This window comes from Hippocampus guttulatus, chromosome 1 (genome assembly GCF_054856545.1).
Source record: "Hippocampus guttulatus isolate MCC_2025c chromosome 1, RoL_Hgut_1.0, whole genome shotgun sequence".
NCBI classification, from domain to species: Eukaryota; Metazoa; Chordata; class Actinopteri; order Syngnathiformes; family Syngnathidae; genus Hippocampus; species Hippocampus guttulatus.
The window spans coordinates 20,932,013-20,955,756 of record NC_141261.1 but is presented as its reverse complement, the minus strand read 5'-3'; the positions used below and the strand labels follow the sequence as shown (position 1 = coordinate 20,955,756).

At 43.6% G+C, this 23,744-nt stretch overlaps 1 protein-coding gene and 1 non-coding gene across 2 annotated transcripts; one reads left to right on the top strand and one right to left on the bottom strand.

The window, feature by feature from the left end:
• The first annotated feature begins 521 nt into the window (after positions 1–521).
• Positions 522–22,993, top strand: LOC147210911 (CLIP-associating protein 1-B-like). Its single transcript, XM_086118305.1, has 40 exons — positions 522–752; positions 1,512–1,926; positions 4,295–4,373; positions 4,469–4,572; positions 4,661–4,752; positions 5,045–5,120; positions 5,380–5,477; positions 5,566–5,636; positions 7,894–8,025; positions 8,102–8,178; positions 8,258–8,350; positions 8,437–8,582; positions 8,707–8,842; positions 8,992–9,062; positions 9,223–9,282; positions 10,167–10,244; positions 10,324–10,491; positions 10,581–10,627; positions 11,872–12,063; positions 12,191–12,217; positions 12,611–12,709; positions 12,779–12,958; positions 13,279–13,383; positions 14,099–14,196; positions 14,292–14,315; positions 14,598–14,830; positions 15,370–15,433; positions 15,661–15,824; positions 15,906–16,128; positions 16,293–16,382; positions 17,444–17,587; positions 17,667–17,773; positions 18,673–18,820; positions 18,897–19,080; positions 19,510–19,563; positions 19,634–19,842; positions 20,471–20,599; positions 20,684–20,890; positions 20,970–21,086; positions 21,542–22,993. Exons 2-40 carry the CDS (start codon positions 1,717–1,719, stop codon positions 21,623–21,625), a joined length of 4,620 nt encoding a protein of 1,539 aa, XP_085974431.1. The 5' UTR covers positions 522–752; positions 1,512–1,716; the 3' UTR covers positions 21,626–22,993.
• LOC147210912 (U4atac minor spliceosomal RNA) lies at positions 3,094–3,221 on the bottom strand. Its single transcript, XR_015103044.1, has one exon. It is a non-coding gene; the product is annotated as a U4atac minor spliceosomal RNA (small nuclear RNA).
• Positions 22,994–23,744: the final 751 nt, after the last annotated feature.

Here is a 23,744-nt window from a genome sequence, read left to right as displayed (position 1 = left end):
ACCCGGAATGGTCTGGCAATAGCCCTGGGAGGACAAACTCCACTTTTCACCCTAAATCGGGTGGGATAAGTGCCCGTCCCTGCCATGACATTGAGCAAGCTATGATCGATCCATCATGTCTCTATGAAGTTGAATCTCATTTATGTCACGAGTGAGCTGGAGCCAATCCTAACTAACTTTGGGAGAGACCACCTACACGTGTGGCTTGCCAAGTACAGGACACATATAGATAACAACAATTCATATTCAACTACTGCACAATTTAGCATTTAGTGAGCTGAACTGTTTTTATTTATGGAAAGAAGCCAATATTGTTTTGTGTTTTTTGTTATTGTAAAGTGTCCTTGGGTGTCTTGAAAGGCGCTTATAAATAAAATGTATTATTATTATTATTATTATATACGCGGAAGTGCGTCTGACGTGAGTGTGAAAGGTCCCTTCCCTCAAAAAGGTTCGACAGATGGACGGCCCACATCGCTGGCCAAATCTTGCCAGCAGATGTCGCCCTTCTGCAGCCTTGCGACCTTCTTTCCCTACGGCACACGATGCGGGCCAAACGTTTTTTTTGCCATGCAAATGTAAATTGTGTTGCTTTTGAATCCAGTTAACTACCAAATAATAAGGGTCAAGGAGACATCACAGAGTTTGATTTTTTTCGGGGTTTTTAATTAGATGATGTGTCGGGCTGCGATTTGAATGAACGGAAGCGGTATCCTTAAGCGGCGTCGCCACTTCGGATTTTGGTCCATCCGGTGAGTGAGTGAATTTCCAGAGTGTTGCTGTATTCATTTAAAATTCATGTACATGCTACAGCATATTTACGAGACGTGACGGCTCATGCAGCAGACTCGCCTAAAATGTAACTAAGCTCACGCAAGCTTGCGCCACTTAAGCTCTAAGGCTGCTTACAGTGTTTAGCTGCTGTGCTAGCGGGGAAGCTAGCAGCTAAACAAACTGTCCGAGACATCTAACGGCGGCGCAAGTAGTTTACGAAGTTAACCCCGAAAATAATTAATGTATTAACCCCGAAAGTTAGAAACAGTCAAACGTAGACAAGTTAAGTTTATATATATATATATATATATATATATATATATACTGTATATATATATATACTGTATATATATAATTTGAAGTATTCACATACAAAGCATATTCATAACACTTTACAAAGGCAAATAAATAAACAAGATTACAGTACATTTACATATTCAAATTAAAAAAACTAAAACAAAAAGAGGAATGAACACAGAAATTGACAAAATACATTTAAAATCTCACACACAGACACACACACACTAAAACAATATATAAAAACACTATTTGATTTATGAAAAACAACTGTGAAATATGAAGTTTAAATTTATGGATATTCTGAACAGATGTCAATTGTCCATGTGTTTATTTTATTTTCAACAATCATCTTTGAAAGAACATATCATTACTTAAAACATCAACTTAAATTTGGAAAATGTACCTAGTTGATGCAGTTTTTTTCTCTGCTCAAGCAGGTTCACACAAGAGAAGTAATTGGACCGTCAAGTGGGGGATTATGGCGCTCACGGGGACTCTGCCAGGAACGCCAGCTGCCTCCTTAAAACCGTAACGGGCTTAAAAACACAACCAAGAGACTTGTCAACTATCAGGCCTTTGTTGGACTGAACGTGGGAAGAGGAGCTTGGTGGAAGTTTGTGTGCGCTCATCGATTCCCCTCCAATGGCTGACGAGGAGGAGGAGGTGATGGCCACAGAGTATTTGCTTGAGCAGGTGATGCTCAAGGACCTGAGCAAGAGGCTACAGGCAGGCCAGGAGATGGTGGAACTTATCCTGCAGGACAAATGTCCACAGCTTGAGCAGGACCAGGGGACCCTGGACAGGATGGTGGAAGCGCTGGCCAGCTCCTGGGTCAACTCCAGTCATTTTAAGGTCAGTTTTTCACACTTAGCGTAATTTGAATTTACTTGCATGCTCACACACACATCCAGATTCCGTATTTCTTTACGTTTCCCAACCTTTATCGAGCAAAGGCACTTATTTAACATGAGCAATATCTCATGACATACACCCCCACAAAAATGCCCTAACAAGTGGATACACTGCAGAATTCTATCCCTTGTGCCTTGTAGCGGGAGAGTATTTCATTGATCAGCCTGTCATTGTACATGGCTGGCAAGAAAGATCCATTATTTGTAGTGAGTAAATAATCCTTTTCAGATCAGTAAAGTAAAATAGGATCATCCGCTGTGGCACACTTGTTTGGAATCACTGATCTATAATATTCACGAATAGAACGATGAACCACAAGTCACACACTGAGGCTCTGAATTTGGGCTAATGGTGGTGATAAATTAAGCTCACAACCACCAGAGCCTTGTCCCCTTTCCAGCTCCACACAAGCAAAATTAGGAACTCACCGCATGCGCGTGTGTTTATCTAGTTCTGATAGCTGTTAAGAACTTCTTACACTTTCTAAGACGTGTCAGAGTGCTTAGTTCCATCATTCTTGCATGCCTTGTCACACCTTTTACACTTCTTAGAAAGTGTCTCTCCCTTTCCTTCCTGCCCATAGAATGAACACATAAGTTGCATTTTTTTTTCATAATGGTCACTACAGGCAAGCTAAGTTTATTTACACAGAATGCAAATCCAAAGTGCTTCACAGGGGCAAAAGAATTAAAAACAGATTCAATTAAAAAAAAATCAAGACAATCCCGATCATAAAATGGTATCTGACAAGTGAATGCAAATTAAAATTTGCAAACTGAATTTAAAATGCCGAACTGATATTTTAATAAACAGCAGTGATCAACGTTTTGAAACCGGATTTAAATGTGGCGACAGCCAAGTTCAGGGAGTTTGTTCCACATTTTAGGAGCATGGAAACACAATCGCCCTTCACTTTGTTTCAATGTGTTTCTGCAAAAATTGCGCTCAACTACCTGTGGTTTTGAATGGTCATTATACTTTAACGAGTTGTTCAAAGATCTACAGCGCCCTCACAGTATTGTTCATCGTGTCGTTTGCAATCAGCTGAACGTAGCGCATCGTTGATCATTTGTTGTTGTTGTCATTTTCATGTAAACTCCGAGAAAGTGTTCCAAAAATTGCACCAATTACCGAATCTAAGACTCGGGTGATGCGAATGTGTTGTTATGGTGTCAGCAGGGACGCTCTCGCTACACGCTCATTGAACATCCCAGTCACCCCATGACGAGGATGGATGCGAATTGTGTGGCAGTGCAGGAAACTAATGCAATGTAGATAGAGAAGTCACTCACGGTTTTGTAGGACGTCAAGTTCAGCCTTTTTTTTTCTTTACTTGACTTTTTTGCTTACAAGCCCAACGACGAGCAATGATGTTGTGCTTTTAAGAAAGAAAAAAAAAAGCAATTTTGTGCTTTCCACCGTTACAAAACTCCAGGTTTTAAAAGATTACCCACAATGCTGTGCAGGTTTCATCTGCTTTGTTCTTCTGCCCTCTAGTGGTAGTACAGTCGTTTCATTTAATGCAATGGGTTTACGATGCCAAAAAGTAAAAAAAAAAGAATGAACACGAGAATAATATACAGCAAAATAGTTGAAAATAGCTGTACAAACAAAGATATGTTAAAAAAATTGTGAATTTTCCCTATAGATGGATAACGTAATGATAACCAAAGTGGACAAAGTTCATAATGTCTATCTTTTCAGGCTATATGTAGCATGCAAGAAGTTTTGTTCAATGTTTTACAATTACAGGATTGTCATACAACTATAATTTGTTGTTTGGCTTACGCAAAAAAAATAAAATAAAAAAAACCTCAAAAAAAACCTGCATCTACACCACAACCACCACTCCTCCTACTACTACGACTAGTCCTATGACAACAACACCACCAATAATAATAATAATAATAATAAAACTAATAATAATAATGTAATTGTTAATCACCATTATTATTATGGGCACTAGGTGGAATAGTGGTTCCTGAGATCCCTTTTTGGAGTTTGCATGCTCTCCTCATGCTTCCTTCCTTCCTCCTAAATCCCCAAAACAATCTCGGAAGGACTCAAAATTGTCCAATGGTGTGAATATTCGTTTTTCTATACCTGCGATTGAGTGGCGACCAGTCGAGGGTGGACTGTGCTGTATACCTCGACCAGTTAATTGTCTGACCGATTATGGCCCTTCAAACATCGGCCAAAATAATCGGATAAACGGCAGATATTTCTGACCTTTATGTAGTCTAACCATTTACAGCAGTTGTACACACTCTAATTGTTTGATTTTATTTTTTCAATTTGTGTGTTTTAGGTGGTGCTGTTGGGGATGGAACTTCTGTCCGCATTAGTTAGCAGACTGCAGGAAAAATTCAGGACGCAGGTTGGAACAGGTGAGCCTTTTGACAGTGAAGCTTCGGGCTTCTTTTACATTTTACATTTTAGATTTCAAAATACAAATCCCGGGGGAATATTTTTCTTTTTTCAGTTCTTCCAAGTTTAATCGATCGTCTGGGAGACGCCAAGGATCAAGTGCGCGACCAGGACCAAGCACTTCTACTTAAGATCATGGACCAGGCTGCCAACCCACAGGTGAGAAAAAAAACCATTTGCGTGCACATAGTACAATGTCAACTGTGATTCTATTGCAAGATGAACTCATTTATTTCTGCCTGATCAGTATGTTTGGGAGCGCATGATGGGAGGCTTCAAACATAAGAACAACCGCACGCGAGAAGGACTCTGCCTTTGTCTCATCTCGACCTTAAATGTGTAAGCTCACATCATGATGCACTTGAAAGAAATCATTAGTGAACAAAGAAGTTCTCGCTATCCTAACTGTTTCTGATTAATTCAGTTTACAAAATTACACAATTTGAAAAATCGGTTCCAAATTCAATGGCGTTAAAAAAAGTTTTAATTCTATCAATAATGTTAATGCCTCTATTTTTATATTGTATTTGTATTGTTATATCTTTTACCATTGGGTGCCTGAGTCAACATTAAAAAAAAAAAATCAATGCCTTTCATTTCTCATGTATCTAATGTATACGGTCATTTTCAGGTTTGGCTCGCAGAGCCTGACTCTCAGCAAAATAGTTCCTCACATTTGTAACCTCCTGGGAGATCCCACAAGTCAGGTACCACATTCCGTTCCTCTGAAAGCATTACATCTGTGATTTATTGCCCTCTAAAAAAGTTATTTTATTGCAGATTCTTATTATTATTATTATATAAACCTGCCCTGTACGCCTACTCTGTATGCGTTTCCTTTCCTGAAGAGTTTTTCTGTGCAACAGGGGAAGTTTATTGCAGATTAGCAGACGCTTCCCATTGCTCTCATCAACGAAGCAGTGTGACATCATTTTGTGAATAATAATTCGTGAAATTATTTGGAAGGTGCGTGATGGTGCCATGAGCTGTCTGGTTGAGATCTACCGCCACGTCGGTGAGCGAGTACGGATTGACCTTGGAAAGAAGGGCCTACCTCAGTCAAGGTGCATTGAGCTACGTACACCAAAGACCAACAATTCATTCAGTGGATTCACATGTTGGCCAGTTAACATGCACATCACCTTTTTCCAGGTTGAATGTCATCTTCAGTAAATTTGATGAGGTCCAGAGGTCGGGGAACATGATCCTGTCACCTGTGTCAGGTAGGATTAAATAATCATTTTGTTTGTTTGTTTTTTTTTTGCTTGTTGGGTCTGATAACGTGTCATCATGCTCCTCATGTTATTCATCCTCTTGATTCCGTTGCAACGCAGTGTAGTTTGTTGAGTACAATTAGTTAATTTGAAGTTCCGTTTTAGAAATGTGAACCGACATTTACAGGTTGGGTTTAATTCACCACATAGTCTACAACCATGACAGTGTTTCCATGTTTTAGTGAATTCAGCAGCATTGTTTGTTCTCTCCATTTTGTCACACTTCTGTGTGAAGTACCATTTTTTTCCTCTAAATTACAACGCTAGCTTCTGGCTCTTTGGTGCTTCAAGCCAATAATTGCTATCACGCCACCATGTTCAGGGACACCTCACTGGTCTTAAATGTGCATTGTTAATCTATTACTTTTGTCATTCTTTGATTATTTCAATTTTGCTGTGCGTATTTTGCTCAGTCTTTTTTCATTTTGAGCAGTATTTGATACTGAAATTACTTAATTACAGTGGCTCAATACAAATATGCCCTGCGACGCTTTTAGCGATAGCTGTGTTGGGGTAGGTAGTAAGGGGCTGGGCATTCACACTTACATTTGGAGTTGTGAACAGTGTTGTTTATATTTGAGTTTATTTTCATTTCACGGGAAAACATAAAGTGGACATGTGTGCTGGCCGTAATAATTCAACTATGGAGATGATGGATTTTGTGACACACGTCGGTGACATGAGAAAACTTTTAAATCAGGGGTGCCCAAACTTTTTGGACCGAAGATCTACTTTTCGATCTACTTGGGACCTGTCTTAGATCTACCAGTAGATCACGATCGACGTAATGGGCACCCCTGTTTTAAATGATGTGCCTGTGAAATTATGACACTGAAGAGCGACGTCTCTTCTGTTGTTCTCATGATTTGTCGATAGGGCCACATGGAGGTGCTAACCTGAAGAGAGAAATGATAATTGAGGACTGAGGAGGTGGCAAAAAAATAAATTACATCTAGCCAACATTTTTGGCCAAACCATGTTGGCGATGATGCTCCTTACACCTTGTTTAGTGGTGGGGGTTCAACCGGAAAGAGTGACTTGTTGCTATTTGCTAACTGATGAAACAGCTTGGTGACAGCCCCCCTTGCTGGCTCTCTGTGTGAAATTGAGGGCGTTGGTGTTTACCCTCTTGAGAGAGAGAGAGAGAGAGAGAGAGACTGTAATACTTCTGGGATTTTATTTTCTTTGTCACCACAATAGCATTTTGCAGTGTATGATGAGAGCTGCTTGATGGCTTGCTCTTCTGACACACTCTCTCTCTCCCCATCCTCCTCATTCTTGCCTGAGGTTCACACACAATGGCTGTCCCTCATTTCGGCTCCACCCACAAGTGATTCTAGCATTCATGCAGCTCCCATTGTCCCCACCCACACTTCCTGCTCTCTCCATCCTGATGGTGCTGGTGCTGTGTGTGTTTGCTGAAGTCGGCAAGAGCACAGCGTGTGGTCTGCTATTTTACCTCAATATGAGAGGGGGGAGCATGCTATCTGGTTGACTTCAGTTCCCACCCAGAGATGAGAGGATCGCGAAGGACTGCCAGACCACCTGACTGTCGGCATGCTGAGGAAATTGGTCTGCAGGCGGATCTGTTCCTGTGAGCTCTTCCTCTTGATTCAGGGCGGGAGCCAACAGAGGCACATTTTCAATGATCGAGAGTGGAGGGTGTGATAGACTATAAAGGGTCAACGCATAGGAAGCCTCACAGCCTGGCTCTTATAGATAAAGTACTGTGGTTGATTTTTCTTTCGCATTATGTACTGTAGTGTGTGGCTTCACACACCAGGGGAGGAGCCTCCCCACCTTGTGCTCTGACTGACATTACAAGGAGGAATGTAATCACAGCAGCGGTGCGCTTGTGTGTGAACTTTGAACAATGTAAAGATATTTGTTGCATGCCGTGCGGGGTTCCATGCTGAAGATCACATGGGGATGTCCAGACGCAACAAAAATAGCTTGTCTTTGCTGACTTTTGTTAGCCTTTTTTAGTCTGTCCTCCAAAAGTGTTGATGTCATCAACAGTCAGACTAGAGTGATTGTCGTGATGCGGGCGTGTTGCGTTGTAGCTGCAAGAATGTGTTTGTCCTCTGCCATGTGCCCGTGTTTAATTTGAAATGCAGATATGGCAGCGCGCCTGCCCTCTGTCTCCCAGCTCACTGATCCCCTGTTGTTTCCCCATGTGACTTTTCACCTTTCCCGCCTGCCCCAGATAAAAACTCAGAGGATGGCGATTCAGTGGATGGTGGCTGCTCTTCATCCTCATCCAAAGCAGAGTTGTTGGTTGGGAGGAAGACTGTTGTGGGTTCATTCCGACGCCCCGTCTCCAGCGCCAAGTCAGCAGGTCAGAGCCATCAAGCCAGCCACTGAGACAAAAATCTTTAAGGTCACCGTGTCAACTGTCATTTTGTGGTCCGCAGGGAGAGATGGGTCCGCTGCTGGCGCGGTGGATGAGGGTGACTTTATGCAGGCCTTCGAGGATGTTCCCACTATGCAGGTTCATTCATTTGAGTCGAGACTCACTGTGGCTGTCTGTCACATGGTCAGCTGACTGCATGTCCTTATTACTCCATCAGATCTACTCCAACAGGGAGGTGGAGGAGGCCATGGCCAAGATTCGTGATGTTCTCTCAGATGACAAGCGTGACTGGGAACTCCGAGTTGCAGCGGTAAGATGTCATCTCTGGAATTGATGTCACTGACTGTCCTTTGGCTGTGCTTCATTGCCTTGTCCTTGCTAACTGGGCCCTTTCAGCTGAAGAAGGTGCGCTCGCTGCTGTTGGCTGGAGCGGCAGAGTTTGACGGCTTCCTGCAGCAGCTGCGGCTCCTGGAGTCAGCATTCAGATTGTCAGCTAAAGACCTGCGTTCTCAGGTGGTTCGGGAAGCCTGTATCACTCTGGGGTAAGGCCAGTCTCTGTATTGGTCACATACTTGACAAAAATGTCACCATTTCACATCTTCAGGCAAGTCAAAGTTGTTTATGTTGTTGTTGAATTACATGTTTGATTGGATCTGTCATCTGCAGACACCTGTCCTCAGTGCTCGGAACCCGTTTTGATCATGCCGCGGAGGCAGTCATGCCGAGCCTCCTGAACCTGGTCCCCAATAGTGCCAAAGTCATGGCCACCTCCGGTGTGGCTGCCATCCGCCTCATCCTAAGAGTACGTCACCACTTGTTGACAATGTCATCGTTTTTCTCGGAATGAGTGCACCCATGCACTGTGTGTGTGTGTGTGTGTGTGTGTGTGTGTGTGTGTGTGTGTGTGTGTGTGTGTGTGTGTGTGTGTGTGTGTGTGTGTGCGTTTTGCAGCATACACACTACCCGCGCTTGATCCCGATCATCACCAGCAACTGCATTTCTAAGTCTGTGGCTGTCAGAAGGTTAGCAATAACTATGACTGACTTTTTTATGGGACCTATTCAGGTGAGAAAGGCTGTCTGTGTCCATTTCAAAGTTTTTTTAATATTATTTTTTAAATGACAGAATAGAATCAACTGTACATAAAAATGGTTTCAATGTTTGTTGTTCCGTGACCTACAGGCGATGCTACGAGTTCTTGGACCTGCAACTGAAGGAGTGGCACACCAACTCCTTGGAAAGGTCAGAAAACATGGCAAATGCCTGATGAGAAAAGAGCGCAGATGATGTGAAGCTTGCTTAGTGGTCGAAATGCCGGTGTAACAATTAATGGGAGACTAATTGATTCTCAAATTATATTCTGTATATAACTATATTAATAGTCGATTAATCGTTTAGCCTCCTGTTTAACTTGTCAATCATACAGCCAACTATCCAAATCTTTGGAATGTCAGCCTGTCAAGAGTAAATATTCAGACGTCTGTTGTTTCACATTAAAACAGTCGGATTGTCTTTAAGAAAAATCTGACATTTGCAAAACATCTGCTTTTACTGTACGATGGTCAAACGTTTTTGCCCATTTGCTCACATGTTACAGACTAAACCAGAAACTGAATCATAATCACTTTGATTGCATGTCTTCTCCACTGTTAACTTGAAATAGTGTCCTGTTTTTGAATAAAGGAATGGCAATTTTAATATTTCCTAATTGGGTTTTTTGGGGGGGGGGGTAAAATTTAGTGAAGAAAAAAAAATCGACAGACTAATCCATTCTTAATAATCATTAGTTGCATTCCTGCAGTAATACCAGCTGTAGAACAAGCAGTAGGACTGACAATTCTACCCGGTGGAAGTGGTGACATTGGCTGGGGATTATTCTATCAAGGTAACATGACACGAGCCTGGCAGGCTTCATGGGGTGATGGTGGGGGAGGGTAGCTGCCTCTGTAAAAGACACATTGTGTTTCTGCATGGCTGCTGCCATCACTGCCGCTTAGGGGAAACACGAGCTAGCTAAACCTCGGTACCAGGGAAGCTCTCGGGTTATCAAGTCCGTGTGTGTGTGTGAGAGAGAGAGAGAAAGAGACACATTGACACAGTTAATGTCTTAATATGCTCCCTGGCAGGCATGTAGCTGTTTTAATGGAAACTATAAAGAAAGGCATTCATGATGCAGATGCTGAGGTGCGGTCTGTGGCCAGGAAGTAAGTGTGGAAAGCTGCTTGTTGTCTTCGACAATGTTGAACGGGCGTTCCAATATGAGGATCGGTGGTGTCCCCGCAGGTGTTACTGGAACTTCCACAGCCACTTCAGTCAGGAGGCGGAGCAGCTGTTCCAGTGCTTGGAGTCGTCCTATCAAAAAGCTCTCCAGGCTCACCTGCGAAGCGGGGATACCTTGATGTCACTTCCGCCATCTGATCATTCATCGTCCTCTTCACAGGAGAGCCTGAAGTAAGACGCTTGAAAGTTCAATTCAATGCAACACTTTCCTTTTGTCCCATTTCACAATGTTCATTTTCCTTTGCTGTTGCTGTTTACAGTCGAACTTTGTCGACAAGAGGCACCACTGGAAGAAGCGTGACCAGATGTAAGAACACATACGTTTGTTGTTGTTTGTTGTTTTATAAACTAGTTTACTTCAAATTGCTAGCTACAGAGACTGAGCCATGCAAAAGTCTTCATGTTTCCTTAAAACAGCTTGAGGATCAGGACAACGTGTGATGTCAGAGTCTAAAGGTTGTGCAAACGGTGCTGCACAGCTTGAGTTTAGGGGGCAGCCTGATCATATCAGCCCTCTCAGTGAGGACTGTAACCGTTTAAATATTTAATTGGATCTTCTCCTCGTTATAATCGTCCAAATTTACCCCTGTTAGTTGTTGATTTGAGTAACAAATCAAGTGAAAGAAAAAAGCTTTGAAAGTGGTGGTAAATCATTAAATAAATGTCTAAAGTTTAATTTGGTTGCCAAAACTTGCTTTTGAATAGGTCGATTCACTCTCATTTATTTTTATATAGCAAATGGAATTTTTCATATTCAGAAATCCTCCTCAAGACACCATCAAGATAGTCGATGACCAGCTTTTGTTGGTTGTGGTTGGCAAACTTTGCTTTGTGTTTGTTTTTGTAGTACTGGCATGGATTAAAGTCACCATCACTTTGCAAAGATTAGTTTACACAATCCTCCTTGAAACACCAACTTACTTGATTATATCAAACCCACATGAATTGCATTTGCCATGACCACAACTTTTCTTTGATCGTTTCAAAGTAAATACAGTCTTGCTTGAAAACCCACTCATAAGTCATGGTTGTTAAAACATGTCCCTTAGTGGCTACATCATGGCGCACCACCCAATAAACCATTTCGAAAAATGAGTCCTGAAGTAATGATGATTTTCTCAATTTCCTCACAAACGGACGCACTCACTGTGAAATCTGGGCCAGTTTAATTGAACACAAAGCTGAGATACTCACAGGAGGCGGCCATCATTTATTCTGGAGTGTGAAGGAGTGCAGGTGGATACACCTTCTGCCATCTCTTGCAAGATAATGTCATTATTCTGCCCATCTCTATATGTGTCTGGCATAGAAAGATGGGCAAAAAACATTTTTAGACAAATTAAGGCAAATAAGGGATTTTCCCACGGCACCTTGAGATGATCTGTCAGTGTGCCGTGACATTGTGGTTGAGAATCACTGCATTAATGAATATGTATTTCATGGATATGAATCCATTAAGTGGTTCAAAATATACAATTTGCATCTTTTGCAGCCCACATAAAGTAGTTTGGCATTTTTTTTTCTTTCCCGATAACCTTTTCTTCGACAAAGCGGCCCAAACCTCCAGACCCCCCACTGGCACCTCCTCTCCCGGCACCCTACAGCGTTCTTGCAGCGACGTGGATGTCAATGCGGCAGCCACCGCCCGCACTCGGATGCCCACCGTGGCCTCGGCAGTGCAAACTTCGACTTCGTCCTTTAGCTCCGCCTCGGCTCTGCCTCCTGGATCGTATGCTTCACTCGGTGAGTGGCACCACGTGTTTATGATCTAATAAGGTGACGCAAATGAATCCCAGCCGCTCTTCCAGTCTGCCTGCCGAGTCATGACCTTTAACCTCTTGTGTCTCTCCTGGAATCTCTTAACGGTCAGACGGCTTTTGGTGTGTTAAAGCAGATGGTAAGATATATGCGTCTGGAGGGTGATGCTCGTCCATCTGTCTCCCCCACAGTGTCTTTTACCCTCATCAGTACAGTGAAGGTGTCAGTGGTCACCAGTGTGTGATGCGTACACACACTTTAGGATGAGATTTTTAAGATTGTTTGTGCACGACACCAATGTTGATATGCACGCATTCATTCTGGGGGCCAACACATGTACTGTACATTGCACAGACGACCTTCAATCTGTACAGTGTTTGTCCTCCAGGAGAGAAATGATGAGATTATTTGAGAAAGTTTAGCAGCTTGGCTTTCAAGCTTCCGATTATATGTAAAGAAAATAGCAGAGTGTGGCAAGGAAAAAAAAAACTGTTTTCCAGGTCTCAATATTCTTCTCTTAATGGCTTTCTAGGTCGTGTTCGAACGCAGAGGACGAGCACAGGAAAGCGTCCATCAGTGCCTGACGGTCGGGGTCGCAGCAAAGGGAAGGTCGTCGTTTCGCAGTCTCAACGTAAGGAAGCTGGAATGAGACAACCACACTGTTCGCTTGTCTTTTATCGGAACTTTGTGTGCGTTTCAGCCGGTAGCAGGTCAGGTTCCCCAGGCCGAATGCTTGGCTCTCCCCACGGCAGGATGGTCAGGTTACCTGTGGGCAATGCCACCACTGCCGCCAGCAGCAGTCTGAGCAACAGTCGGCGCCCGCGAGGCCACCGCAGCCAGGGCTGTAGCCGAGAAACCAGCCCCACCAGATCGGGCCCCGGTAAGGACTGCTGACCAACAGGACGGTCTGGAAATGGAGTCTGTTATCTCAGTCCAAAATCCATAATCCACGAAAATTCCTTGGACTCTTTGACTCATCAGATGCTAGTGTAGTTCGATTGTTTCTTGTTAAGGGCAATAGACATGCAGAAACTTGAACACAATGTCGTTGTTTCTTTCCCTCCAATTAACCCTCTCTTTCCTGTCTTGCATGACTAATGCTCCTGCATAGCTGATCCTGCTAAGAGCTGAAGCTTGCGGCTAAACTATTGCCCTGCGCTGCTGTCTGTCTGTCCGTCTGTCTGTTTTTCACCACTCCAGCACGGAGCCGCATCCCACGACCCAGTATGAGTCAGGGCTGCAGCCGCGAAACCAGTCGCGAGAGCAGCCGTGACACCAGTCCCTCCAGGGGTTTCTCCCCCCTGGGTGAGTATGGTATCAAGGCCCTCACATTGGTGACCCAGGCCATTGGCTTGACTGAAGTCATCAACAAATCAAATATTCACGTTCCTTCCAACTCTTTCCGGAGCACCCTCTTGTTTTCCCCTGTTGATTTCTTTCCTGCATCCTCTGGTTCTGATCTCATCTTCTGCTTCAGTGTGTGCAATATTGAAACTACGACAAATTGGTTCGAAAAATCAAAAGAGAAGAGTCAGATAATTGTCGGCTAACCATGGTGATAATCCCCAATCCTCTCTTGAGATTTGTTGGCACTGCGGGCCCCCAGCGCCTTGTCGCATGTCATCTCTGCCAGCCAGATGCACTTCCTGTACATGCCATTTGGTTTATTCCAACTGGCTGATTTATTCCATCAAGGATGACTTGTTAATTCGAACACAATATCATTTGGTTTGCTGGTGTAATAGCAACATCGCCCTTGATGCAGGACTTCTCACCTTAAATTTCATCATATGTGTTCAGTTTCACATTTTCCTGTGACAAATGCAACGAAAGAGCCAACTGCCTGAAAACCTTTTGCATTCATTCACATGATTAATCAGCATGTTTAATTGATTGAACATGAGTCCAATGAAAAAAAGAAGTTGAAACCAGTGATGCTCTGAAAGACAAATTTGTCTTCGTGAACTGTGTCGGCATGCCCTGCCTTGCACTTAGTGACATTTTACTTTCTCTGTGTCAGACCGTCTGTCTCACCAGGCTCGAATTTCGGCCTCCGTCAATGCCATGAGGATCCTCAACACAGGCACTGAGGTGGAGGCGGCTGTTGCTGATGCTCTGGTGAGAAGGAGGCGTAAACATGTCCTGCATCCTGAAATTGATATGTTGTAAACCGTAGCATTTATTTTCTTCCTCCTGGACTTTGTACATTTCAGCTCTTAGGAGACTCAAGGAGTAAGGTACTGATGCTGATGTGTTTTGTGTCAGCATGAGCATGAAATGTTATCATCGATCATATCATATTTATCATATTATATACTGTGACTGACTGACTTAATGTTTTTACACACAGTCGTCATCTGATGGTGTATGATGATTAAGCATGTGTACCTTTGATGCTAACATCTTATCATAATCCTATTGCTGCCAATATGTCTTGATTCACAGCATGTTGCCGTGAGAGTAGTAAGACGACGCTCATAGCAGACGTCGATACCAAACTGCGACTCTTCTTTCTCCAGCAGCGTTCGGTGCGGCGGCACTTTGAATCTCCGGGTATGTTCTCTGATGATGACGCAAACAGCGATGCCTCTAGTGCCTGTTCGGAACGCTCGTACAGCTCGCGCAATGGTGCTGTGCGTCACACGGAGGATGTGGCTGAAATTCTCAACCACTGTGCCAGCACCAACTGGTCAGAGAGAAAGGAGGGGCTGCTGGGGCTGCAGAACGTGCTGAGGAGCCACAGAATGCTTAGGTTAGTAACATCATACGCAATCTGTCTCCTGAGCACATCTTCAAACCACTTTATGCCAGTGTTTTCCAACCTTTCGTGAACCGAGGCTTTGATCTATTGATTCTTTTTATTTCCGAAAAATCTCATGGCACACCACCCAAAAATGTCATTAAAAGTATAAATACTGAAATAGTGATGATCTTGTCAAAATTTAGTCACAAATACTTACTCGGGGTAAAATCTGGCCCTGTTTAGTTGAAGGCAATGCTGTTATTCTGTTATATGAATCGTAACAGTTGATGGATGATATCATGCAAGTTCCTACTGCCATCTACCAGTAGTTAAAGAGCATTTCGTTGTTCTGCTAGTCACTGTACATTGCTGGCATAGATGGATGACCAAAGACATGCTGTTTTGTCATAAATAAATCATTTTCGGACCATCTGAGCGAAATTGGATCATTTCCCGTGGCAACCCTGACCATCTCACGGCACATTAATGTGGCCGGGAGTTAGTATTTTATACGATGCAACCCAAACCCGTTTCTGTTTGTGTCTCAGCCGCGTAGAGTTGAAGAGACTCTGTGAGATCTTCACCAGGATGTTTGCAGATCCCCACAGCAAGGTAACACACATTAAACACAGCCTCCATGCCAATGACAGTAGCATCACGTTTAACAACTAACTGAAGGGCAACTAACTGTCATTTTATGTTGCACGGCTCCTCGCTTGTTTGGACTCTAACACACACCAGAGAGTAAGTGTTTGCTGGTCTTCACCAAACAGTCACTGTCAGTGACTGCGTGCCATGATGTCAAATGCTGCTCTTGTCTTGTAACATGTTGCTCTCAGGTCTTCAGCATGTTCCTGGAGACTCTGGTGGACTTCATAGTTCTGCACCGGGAAGACCTGCTCGACTGGCTTTTCAAGCTCCTCACCCAGCTGCTGAAGAAAATGGGTGCTGACCTCCTGGGCTCTGTCCAGGCCAAAGTTCAAAAGGCGCTGGACGTCACTTGGTGTGGATAGACACTTGGGTTTGGAATATCTGGATGTAATAAGTTGGTGCAGCTGGATGAAACGCCATCTGTTGTCTCCAGTGATTCGTTCCCATACGAACAGCAGTTCAACATCCTGATGCGCTTCATCGTGGACCAGACGCAGACGCCCAACCTGAAGGTGAAGGTGGCCATTCTGCGCTACATCGAGGCGCTAGCCCGGCGGATGGACCCTGCCGACTTTGTCAACACCAGCGAGACACGCTTGGCTGTCTCACGCATCATCACGTGGACCACTGAACCCAAAAGCTCTGATGTCCGCAAGGTAGGCCTTTTTCAATGTCATCTTTCGTTTTTGTCACATTTTCTGTTGTCACTTCTGCATTCTCCATATTGTCCATATATGTTTTGGTTCGATGCTTTTCTTTTGGTTTTCACATCTTGATTTGTTTCCGCAATCAGCATTTTTTTCATTCACCAAACTCCCAGACCTTTCATAACTGGGAAGATTTGTCAGGTCGCGCCAGCACTGTGGCCTCTCTACCTGGAGAGGGCAACCTGGAGGAGAGTTGCAAGCAGGTAGAATCATCAAGCAAATAGCCGTGACATGTTTACAACTGTAGCTCTGCTCCTAGTTAGGGTTGCAAAAGTTTCTGATTAATGGGAAATCTTAATGTGAATTTTATTCAAGTATAAATATCACCGTGTTGTGTCAAGTTGACTTCTATCGCTCTTAATTACAAAAGAGGGCCATCACAGATGCATAGTTCACCAAAACCAACATCTCCTGGTTTCGATCTCCTATCTGGGCAAGGAAGAACACAGAGAAATCCCTTTTAGGGGGATCCAAGAAGCAACCTTAAAAAGGAATCACAGATACTCACGGGTATTCCCCCTTCCAGGCTAATCAGGCCGGAATGGATGCCGAGTGGGCAACAATCATATCATAAAACGCTGTCCAATGTTACGAGAGCCTATTGAATGGAATGAAGCACTGCAGGTCAGTGGTTCTCCTCGGATCTTGCCTTGTTTACGTTTTCAAATGATCAGTACTACAATATTTCCAGAAAATCGCAAAACCGCATCACTGGTGACCTATTTTTAGAACAGGCCGGCGGGCTACTAAAGCGGTGCTTGGGGGCTACATTGGTGACGTCTGGTTTAGTTTGAAGACATTTTCTATGCATTTAATGGAGGAAAGTACAGTGCATGTAGGATGTGTATTCTGAATTGTGATACAATGCTATTTCTCAATCAAATCCACATAATTTGATTGAGAAATAGCATTGTATCGCTATTCAACTGTTCGTGCATGAAATCTGCTTCTTTTAGACTGCATTATGCTCAAATGTGTTTCCCCAAATATATTTAATTTACCTATGAAAATCCAACCTTCTATTCTGTAAATTCGTGGTCAATTCCTGTTCATCCCCATAAATTCATGTTAATTCCCATGAAATGTTTCCAACTTTGAAAATGTTCAGAATTTTTGCAACCCGGCTCCTAGCTCTGTTTCAGCAAATATTTTCATCAACGACTTTGAATTTTGTGTAATTATCCATCACAGAGACCCCACAAAGTGGCATAAAATAGTGAGACGGGTATTTTCAACAAATATGTGTATCCATACTTGCATGCAGGCGGCCCAGGTGGTGCTCATTGCACTGTTTGAGCTCAACACACCAGAGTTCACCATGCTACTTGGTGCTTTGCCGAAAACCTTCCAAGATGGGACCAGCAAGCTGTTGCACAACCACCTGAGGAGCAGCAGTGGCATCAGCACGGTAACGCACTTTAGCGCGCACACCCAAACGCCCACACAAATGCACGCTTCAGCTTTCTTGTGACGTGTGTGTTGCGCAGGCATCTCCCAGTAGCTCGGCGGGTCGAACAACTCCGCGCCACTCCAGCAGTCGCAGTAGCCCACTGACATCTCCCACCGCCTACTCATATGGGGGGCTCTCTCCCAGGTACATTTTTCCCATTGTATATCCTTGTCGGGATTTTATTGCCTCTCACACAAATCCTATTTGGGATTTGGACTTGATCCACACGTGGACAAAATAATTGGAAAGAAAAATCCACAGTGGTCACAGAAATAACCTGAGTGACAAAAGTAAAAACAAATAAAAATGTAATGAAAATTAACCAACGAGACCAATGAGGCATTGCTTTTGAATTGGAGTTTGACTGAATTATATTTTTAAAAAACTAACTTGAACCATAACTCTAGAAAAGATTGAATGCTCACTCAAGATGCGTCCTCTACATAGCATCACAGGCGTCTTTAAATTTGTAATCAGTCACTCGGCCTATTTAAAGCGTGACAAGTAGTTCCTGTGCTGTTTGGTGACATGGTGTTTATCACACCAAAGATGGACCAGACCAAACCCCCCCCCCCCCCCCCAAAAAAAAATGAAGATACTAATAATACAAATGGTAACAAAAGAGCCCAGAACAAAAGAAATTAAAGATGAACTTCAAGGTCAAGCAGTGTCGGATCGTCCCATCCATCTTTGACTGAGCCAAAGTAGACTTCTTGGAAGACACCATTGTTGGAAATGAATCATAAAAACTTATTCAGAAGCCACCAAGAATGTCCTATTGCGAGACAAAACTGGAACTTTTTGGTGAGGCACTTCAGCTCCATGTTCACAAATGCAAAATGAAGCATACCGGCAATACTTGATAACGCATTTCTCGACACAAGCGATTTCTGAGAGGGTTACTTCAAACATTTTTGCATGCTCTCTTACAAGTTAAATGGTTGTCTTTGTCAAACTCTTTTGGTCAGATACATGGCTTTGCAATTGCAACGTTTAAGAATGAACACAATTGGTTGTCATTCATTGAAATGCACCCTCTGCAGCATGCTGGAGTATGACAGTGAGAACCTGAACTCTGAGGAGATCTACAGCTCTCTGCGTGGCGTCACTGAGGCAATCCAAAACTTCAGCTTCCGTAGCCAAGAAGAGCCGATGGAGCCATACAAGCGAGATGGAGCACGGGAGACCATGGTGACTGGAGCTGACCATTCATGGAGTTCACCTTCACTGATGGCAAGCCCCCCCAATGCTATTCTGTATTTTACAGGTTGAAGGTGGTCCTCCTTCACCCTCTGACCTTAGGCTTTACAGTGATGTGGTGGAGGCCGGGCGAACAGCCCTGGACAACAAGACTTCATTACTGAACACACCTTCGCCACGCTCATTCACGCTGCAGCGTTGCAGAGACTACAACCCGCACAACTATGATGTCATGGAGCTGCGGCTCAATGGTGCGTCACACATGAGTGTGATAGCGAGAGGCGCTCTTCATCACTGTTTGCTACATATGGTATTTTACATGAGGAAAAACCTCACGGTACACCACCAATCTCGAATGTCACAAAATACTGTACGTGTACTGAGATTATGATGATCTCATCTCAATATACTCATAAATAACACTAAGTGTGAAATGTGGGACCATTTAGTTCAACCTAAATCTATTCGATAGCATTGCAACAGGTAAATTCAGGTCAATTGACCCTTCTGCTCTCTAGTGGAAGAGTGTTTCGTTGTTCCACGTCGCTGTCTTAAATAAATGCACAAGGATACATTATTTGTCGTAAAGAAATAATTTTCGTACCACTTGATAATCTTCTCCATCATTTAGTGGTCGGAAGTCATTGCTTGACTGATTCATTTTATGATGTCACCTGCAGGACGCCAGCACGAATGTGTGGAAAACAAGATCCAGAACCCCAGAAATGTCCCAGGTAAATGCAAATTGTAAACTCATTGCTTGGTCACGTACAGAATTGGGCTGAATTGCATCATTTCTTGGAGGCGTGACCGAGCACCTGGTGGGGGAGCTGCTGAAGGGGTTGTCCCAAGGCCCAGCAGGCGAGTGTGGCACTGAGGAGCGGCCCGCTGAGGACCGGCGAGCCACCCTGCTGGAGCTGCTCAAGGTGGCACGAGAGGATACGCACGTGGTTTGGGATGAGCACTTCAAGACCATGTTGCTGCTTCTCCTGGAGATGCTGGGAGACAAAGACGTAAGAAGTCTATGATTACAGTTACCAGATTACGCCAATTTTTAAAGTTAGAAACTTTCCACCGGGATTTTGAGGATTAGACCACCAATAATTAAAAACAAAAAAACAAAATCAAAGGTCAACTCTTAAAAGCGAATTTAAATGTAGTTGTTTTATCATAATCATGACAAAAGCAACTGGATTTGAAACAATACAGTGGTCCCTTAAATGCCCTGATTTCACATTTTTGCTGTAAAACGCAGTGTTGCAAACAACACGCAGGGTCCAACACTAAGATGTTTTGGGTGGTGGCCCATATGGACCCTGCCAGAATCGGACTGGACCTGATTTAAAACAATACTTAACAAAATTCTGAATTATACATGTGCTCCAAAATGCACTTAGGTTGCTGCATTCTATTAATTCACCACTAGATGGCAGTAAACCATCACACTGTTTCTATAAAGTGCTCTAAAATAAAGTGGAGTGGATCCGACAGGTTTCCGTTCAACTCAAGTTTCCAATTTGGAACATTTCTGGCATTCAATGGAGATTTTCTGGAAAGTTTGCACCCCTCTACAACTGTAGGCATAATGCACGCCCAGTTGAACCTTTATTTTAGGTCCATTTACTTTCGGACTCTCCTCAGTACATGATCCGAGCACTGGCCTTGAGAGTCCTGAAGGAGATCCTGAGAAACCAACCGACCCGCTTCAAGAACTATGCCGAACTCACCATAATGAAGACACTGGAAGCTCATAAAGACTCCCACAAGGAGGTGAGCGCCGTGTGTGGCGGATATGTTGAAATAGCGATTGAAATAGATTTGAGTCGGACTAACAATCGCATCCACCCGTCGAAGGTGGTGCGTGCGGCAGAGGAGGCTGCTTCCACATTGGCGGGCTCAATCCACCCTGAGCAGTGCATCAAGGTCCTTTGTCCCATTGTGCAGACGGCCGACTATCCAATCAACTTGGCCGCCATCAAAATGCAGACGAGGGCCATCGAACGCGTCACAAAGGAGCCGCTGCATCAGCTGCTGCATGACATCATTCCGGGTTTACTGCAGGTGAAGCAGAAATTCGTCATTGGGTTCCAGGTTTTTGGCCATATTCTTTCCGTCAACTGGATGTGTTTGGCTGGCGCAGGGCTACGACGACACAGAAAGCAGCGTGAGGAAGGCCAGCGTCTTCTGCCTCGTGGCCGTCTATGCTGTGATTGGCGAGGAGCTCAAGCCCTTCCTGTCTCAGCTCACTGGCAGCAAGGTACTTGCGTCCACCGCCGCTGTCAGGCTTTTACAGTCGCGTGTGCCTTCAGATACGAGTTGAATTTGTTCCTTGACCATACTGGTAACTGAATCACTCTAAATGGGTAAAGATGTGTCATGCTGACAATTGGGTCATGTGAAAAATGCTGCCAGAATACAGTGTGCCACTGTTGCAAAGATTTGTCAATGCTCAAAAGCATGGGCTGGCACCGCAGCTCATGTTCGGATGGGGCCTCAGACAGTGGTCGTATCGAATGGACAAACAGCTTCAACCATAAACAGAAAAAGGTGAGGTGGATCAGAATGCAAGCTTCACCTCCAACCTCCAACTGAGACACAGTTAACAACCAACACAAACTGCGCCACTGCTTGGCTTATATGAAAGAAGGCCAATGGCAGCAAATGAGCGGCTCTCATTCATGTTCCTAAATGTGCTGATGTTTCCTTTGACAGATGAAGCTGCTCAACCTGTACATCAAGAGGGCCCAAACTTCCACCAGCAATAGCAGCAGCTCTTCCGACATCTCTTCCTACTAACCTGCTTTTGACTTTTAACACGTTCACTCTGTCAGCACCATTTTGATACACTCCCTGGCATTTTTATTTTATTTTTTGCATCCTGCTAATTTACAGCAAAAAGTCAGTGAGCTTTTTTCATGCTATACAATGGAAGCAGAAGATGAGAGGCCACGGGCCGCAACAAAGTCCCGAAAAGCTGAAAGCATCCACTGACTTCCTGGACGCTGGGAGGAAGGCGTGTCTTCTCAAAGCTGATTCGCCACATTGCAGCAGAGGATCACTTGGCTGGCCAATGATTTGAAGCTTAACGGACTTTTGAGCCCAACAGTACACATCTTGGTTTAAATGAAGCGAAGCACAATATTTTGAAGGAGCTTCATTCTGTTCTTCTGCATATAACTAAACAGGACACTTGAGTGTCTTCTAGATTTTCCAGTGAGGAATCTATACGCACATGACATGTCCTTTTAATTTTGCTTTCTGCAAGAGAAAATTAGACAATGCACCTAAAAATGTGTTTGTGTTTATCATAAATGTAGTCGTTCTATTTCACTATTTAGAATTAGACGATCTCTTGGAGCTCCATACTGAGCTTGGTCCTTAACAGAACAGTCCAGTTCCTGTTGAACCACGAAATTAAGACTACTCTAGATGTTTTCCATATTTCCAAAAATATAAACTCAATGCTCTAAATTCCACTAAATGCTGAACATATTGCAAACATTCTTTAGATGCTTTTCAAAGATGTTCTAAATGGAACTTTGACTTTGGAAAACGCTCGGTAGACAATCAGCCGCTTTAGTGGAAAAGCTTGCTGATGGTGACAATGACCTTGAGCCAGCCTGTGAAGGTCATTGTGGTACCCATGACCAATCACCTCCTGTAATTCCCCACAAAGATTGTATTCCTGTGTTTGGCGGAAAAGAAATGTGAAACTGAACCACTCATCCTGAGAATGAAGACCGAAACTGCTGTTTTGAACGATATTTTGGTGTTAATGTTTAGTGAGAAATAATCCCACGGCAATTGTTTTGTACAAATGTGCCTCCGATATGCCTCTGTCGTCACACCCTTTTAAGAGACGGGCCTCCCCATTTTCCATGGCCTTGTCAGAAGCAGGGCTGTTAAGTTGAATGTTCACTGTTGTCTTATACGCGTGCCTTTAGTTAGTCACTTCTTTTACTTCAGTTGAACTAACACCGTCTTGGAGCAAGTGCATTTGCGAGTGAAGAGAGGTTGTTAGTATGTTGCCGATTAATTCCTTTGAATGCACCTACACGCATGCATCTGCCCGTCACGCAATACTATATTTATATTCCGCAGACTGACTGCAAGTATTTATGTTACATCGCAATTGAGACTTAAATAAACGATCAGACATTGTCACTGTTGTACATTGACTTGTTCTTTTGAAAACAGTCATCAGTGGTTGACGGCTAACTATTGACTCTGTTTCATCAGCAGGTGGCGCTCTGAACTCAGTGTTGCACCAAATATTAACGCACATCTAAATTAGGGCATATCACGGTATTGACATTCAAGTTCACGTTAAATGAAACGTCTAATAATTTAGCCACTCCCGTCTTGTTAAGTCTAAAACTCCGGAAGCTGCATATCGTGACCTGAGGGCAAACAATTTCGATCTGATTGAGTGAGGTTGTACGTTGTCGTCCGTAATGCTCAACACTCCTAAAAAAAAAAGAAAGCTTATCGTTTCCATTTTTCAACAACGGAAAGTTGTTAACGTGCAATTCATTTTTATGGAGTGCAGAATATCAGTGTAAATGGTTAGATGGCTTCTTAGAAAAGAAGCCCAGGCCACCGCACCCACTAAGACTTCAAGTCCCATGATGCACTGTAACAGCTGGAGTGGTTGCAAACTCATTCTGAACTCTGGTGCCTCATTTGCAACCAAACCAACGTAGACGGACTCGAGCTCATGTTTGCGTCCAGTTCACGTCTACGGCGTGTGGAGCTCACGTAAGTCATCCTGTTACTGAATAATAATCACTCATCATAACACGACATCTTTCAATGCGATATCATGTTAGTTGTGGATAATAATAATAATAATAATACATTTGATTTATAAGCGCCTTTCAAGACACCCAAGGACACTTTACAATAACAAAAAACA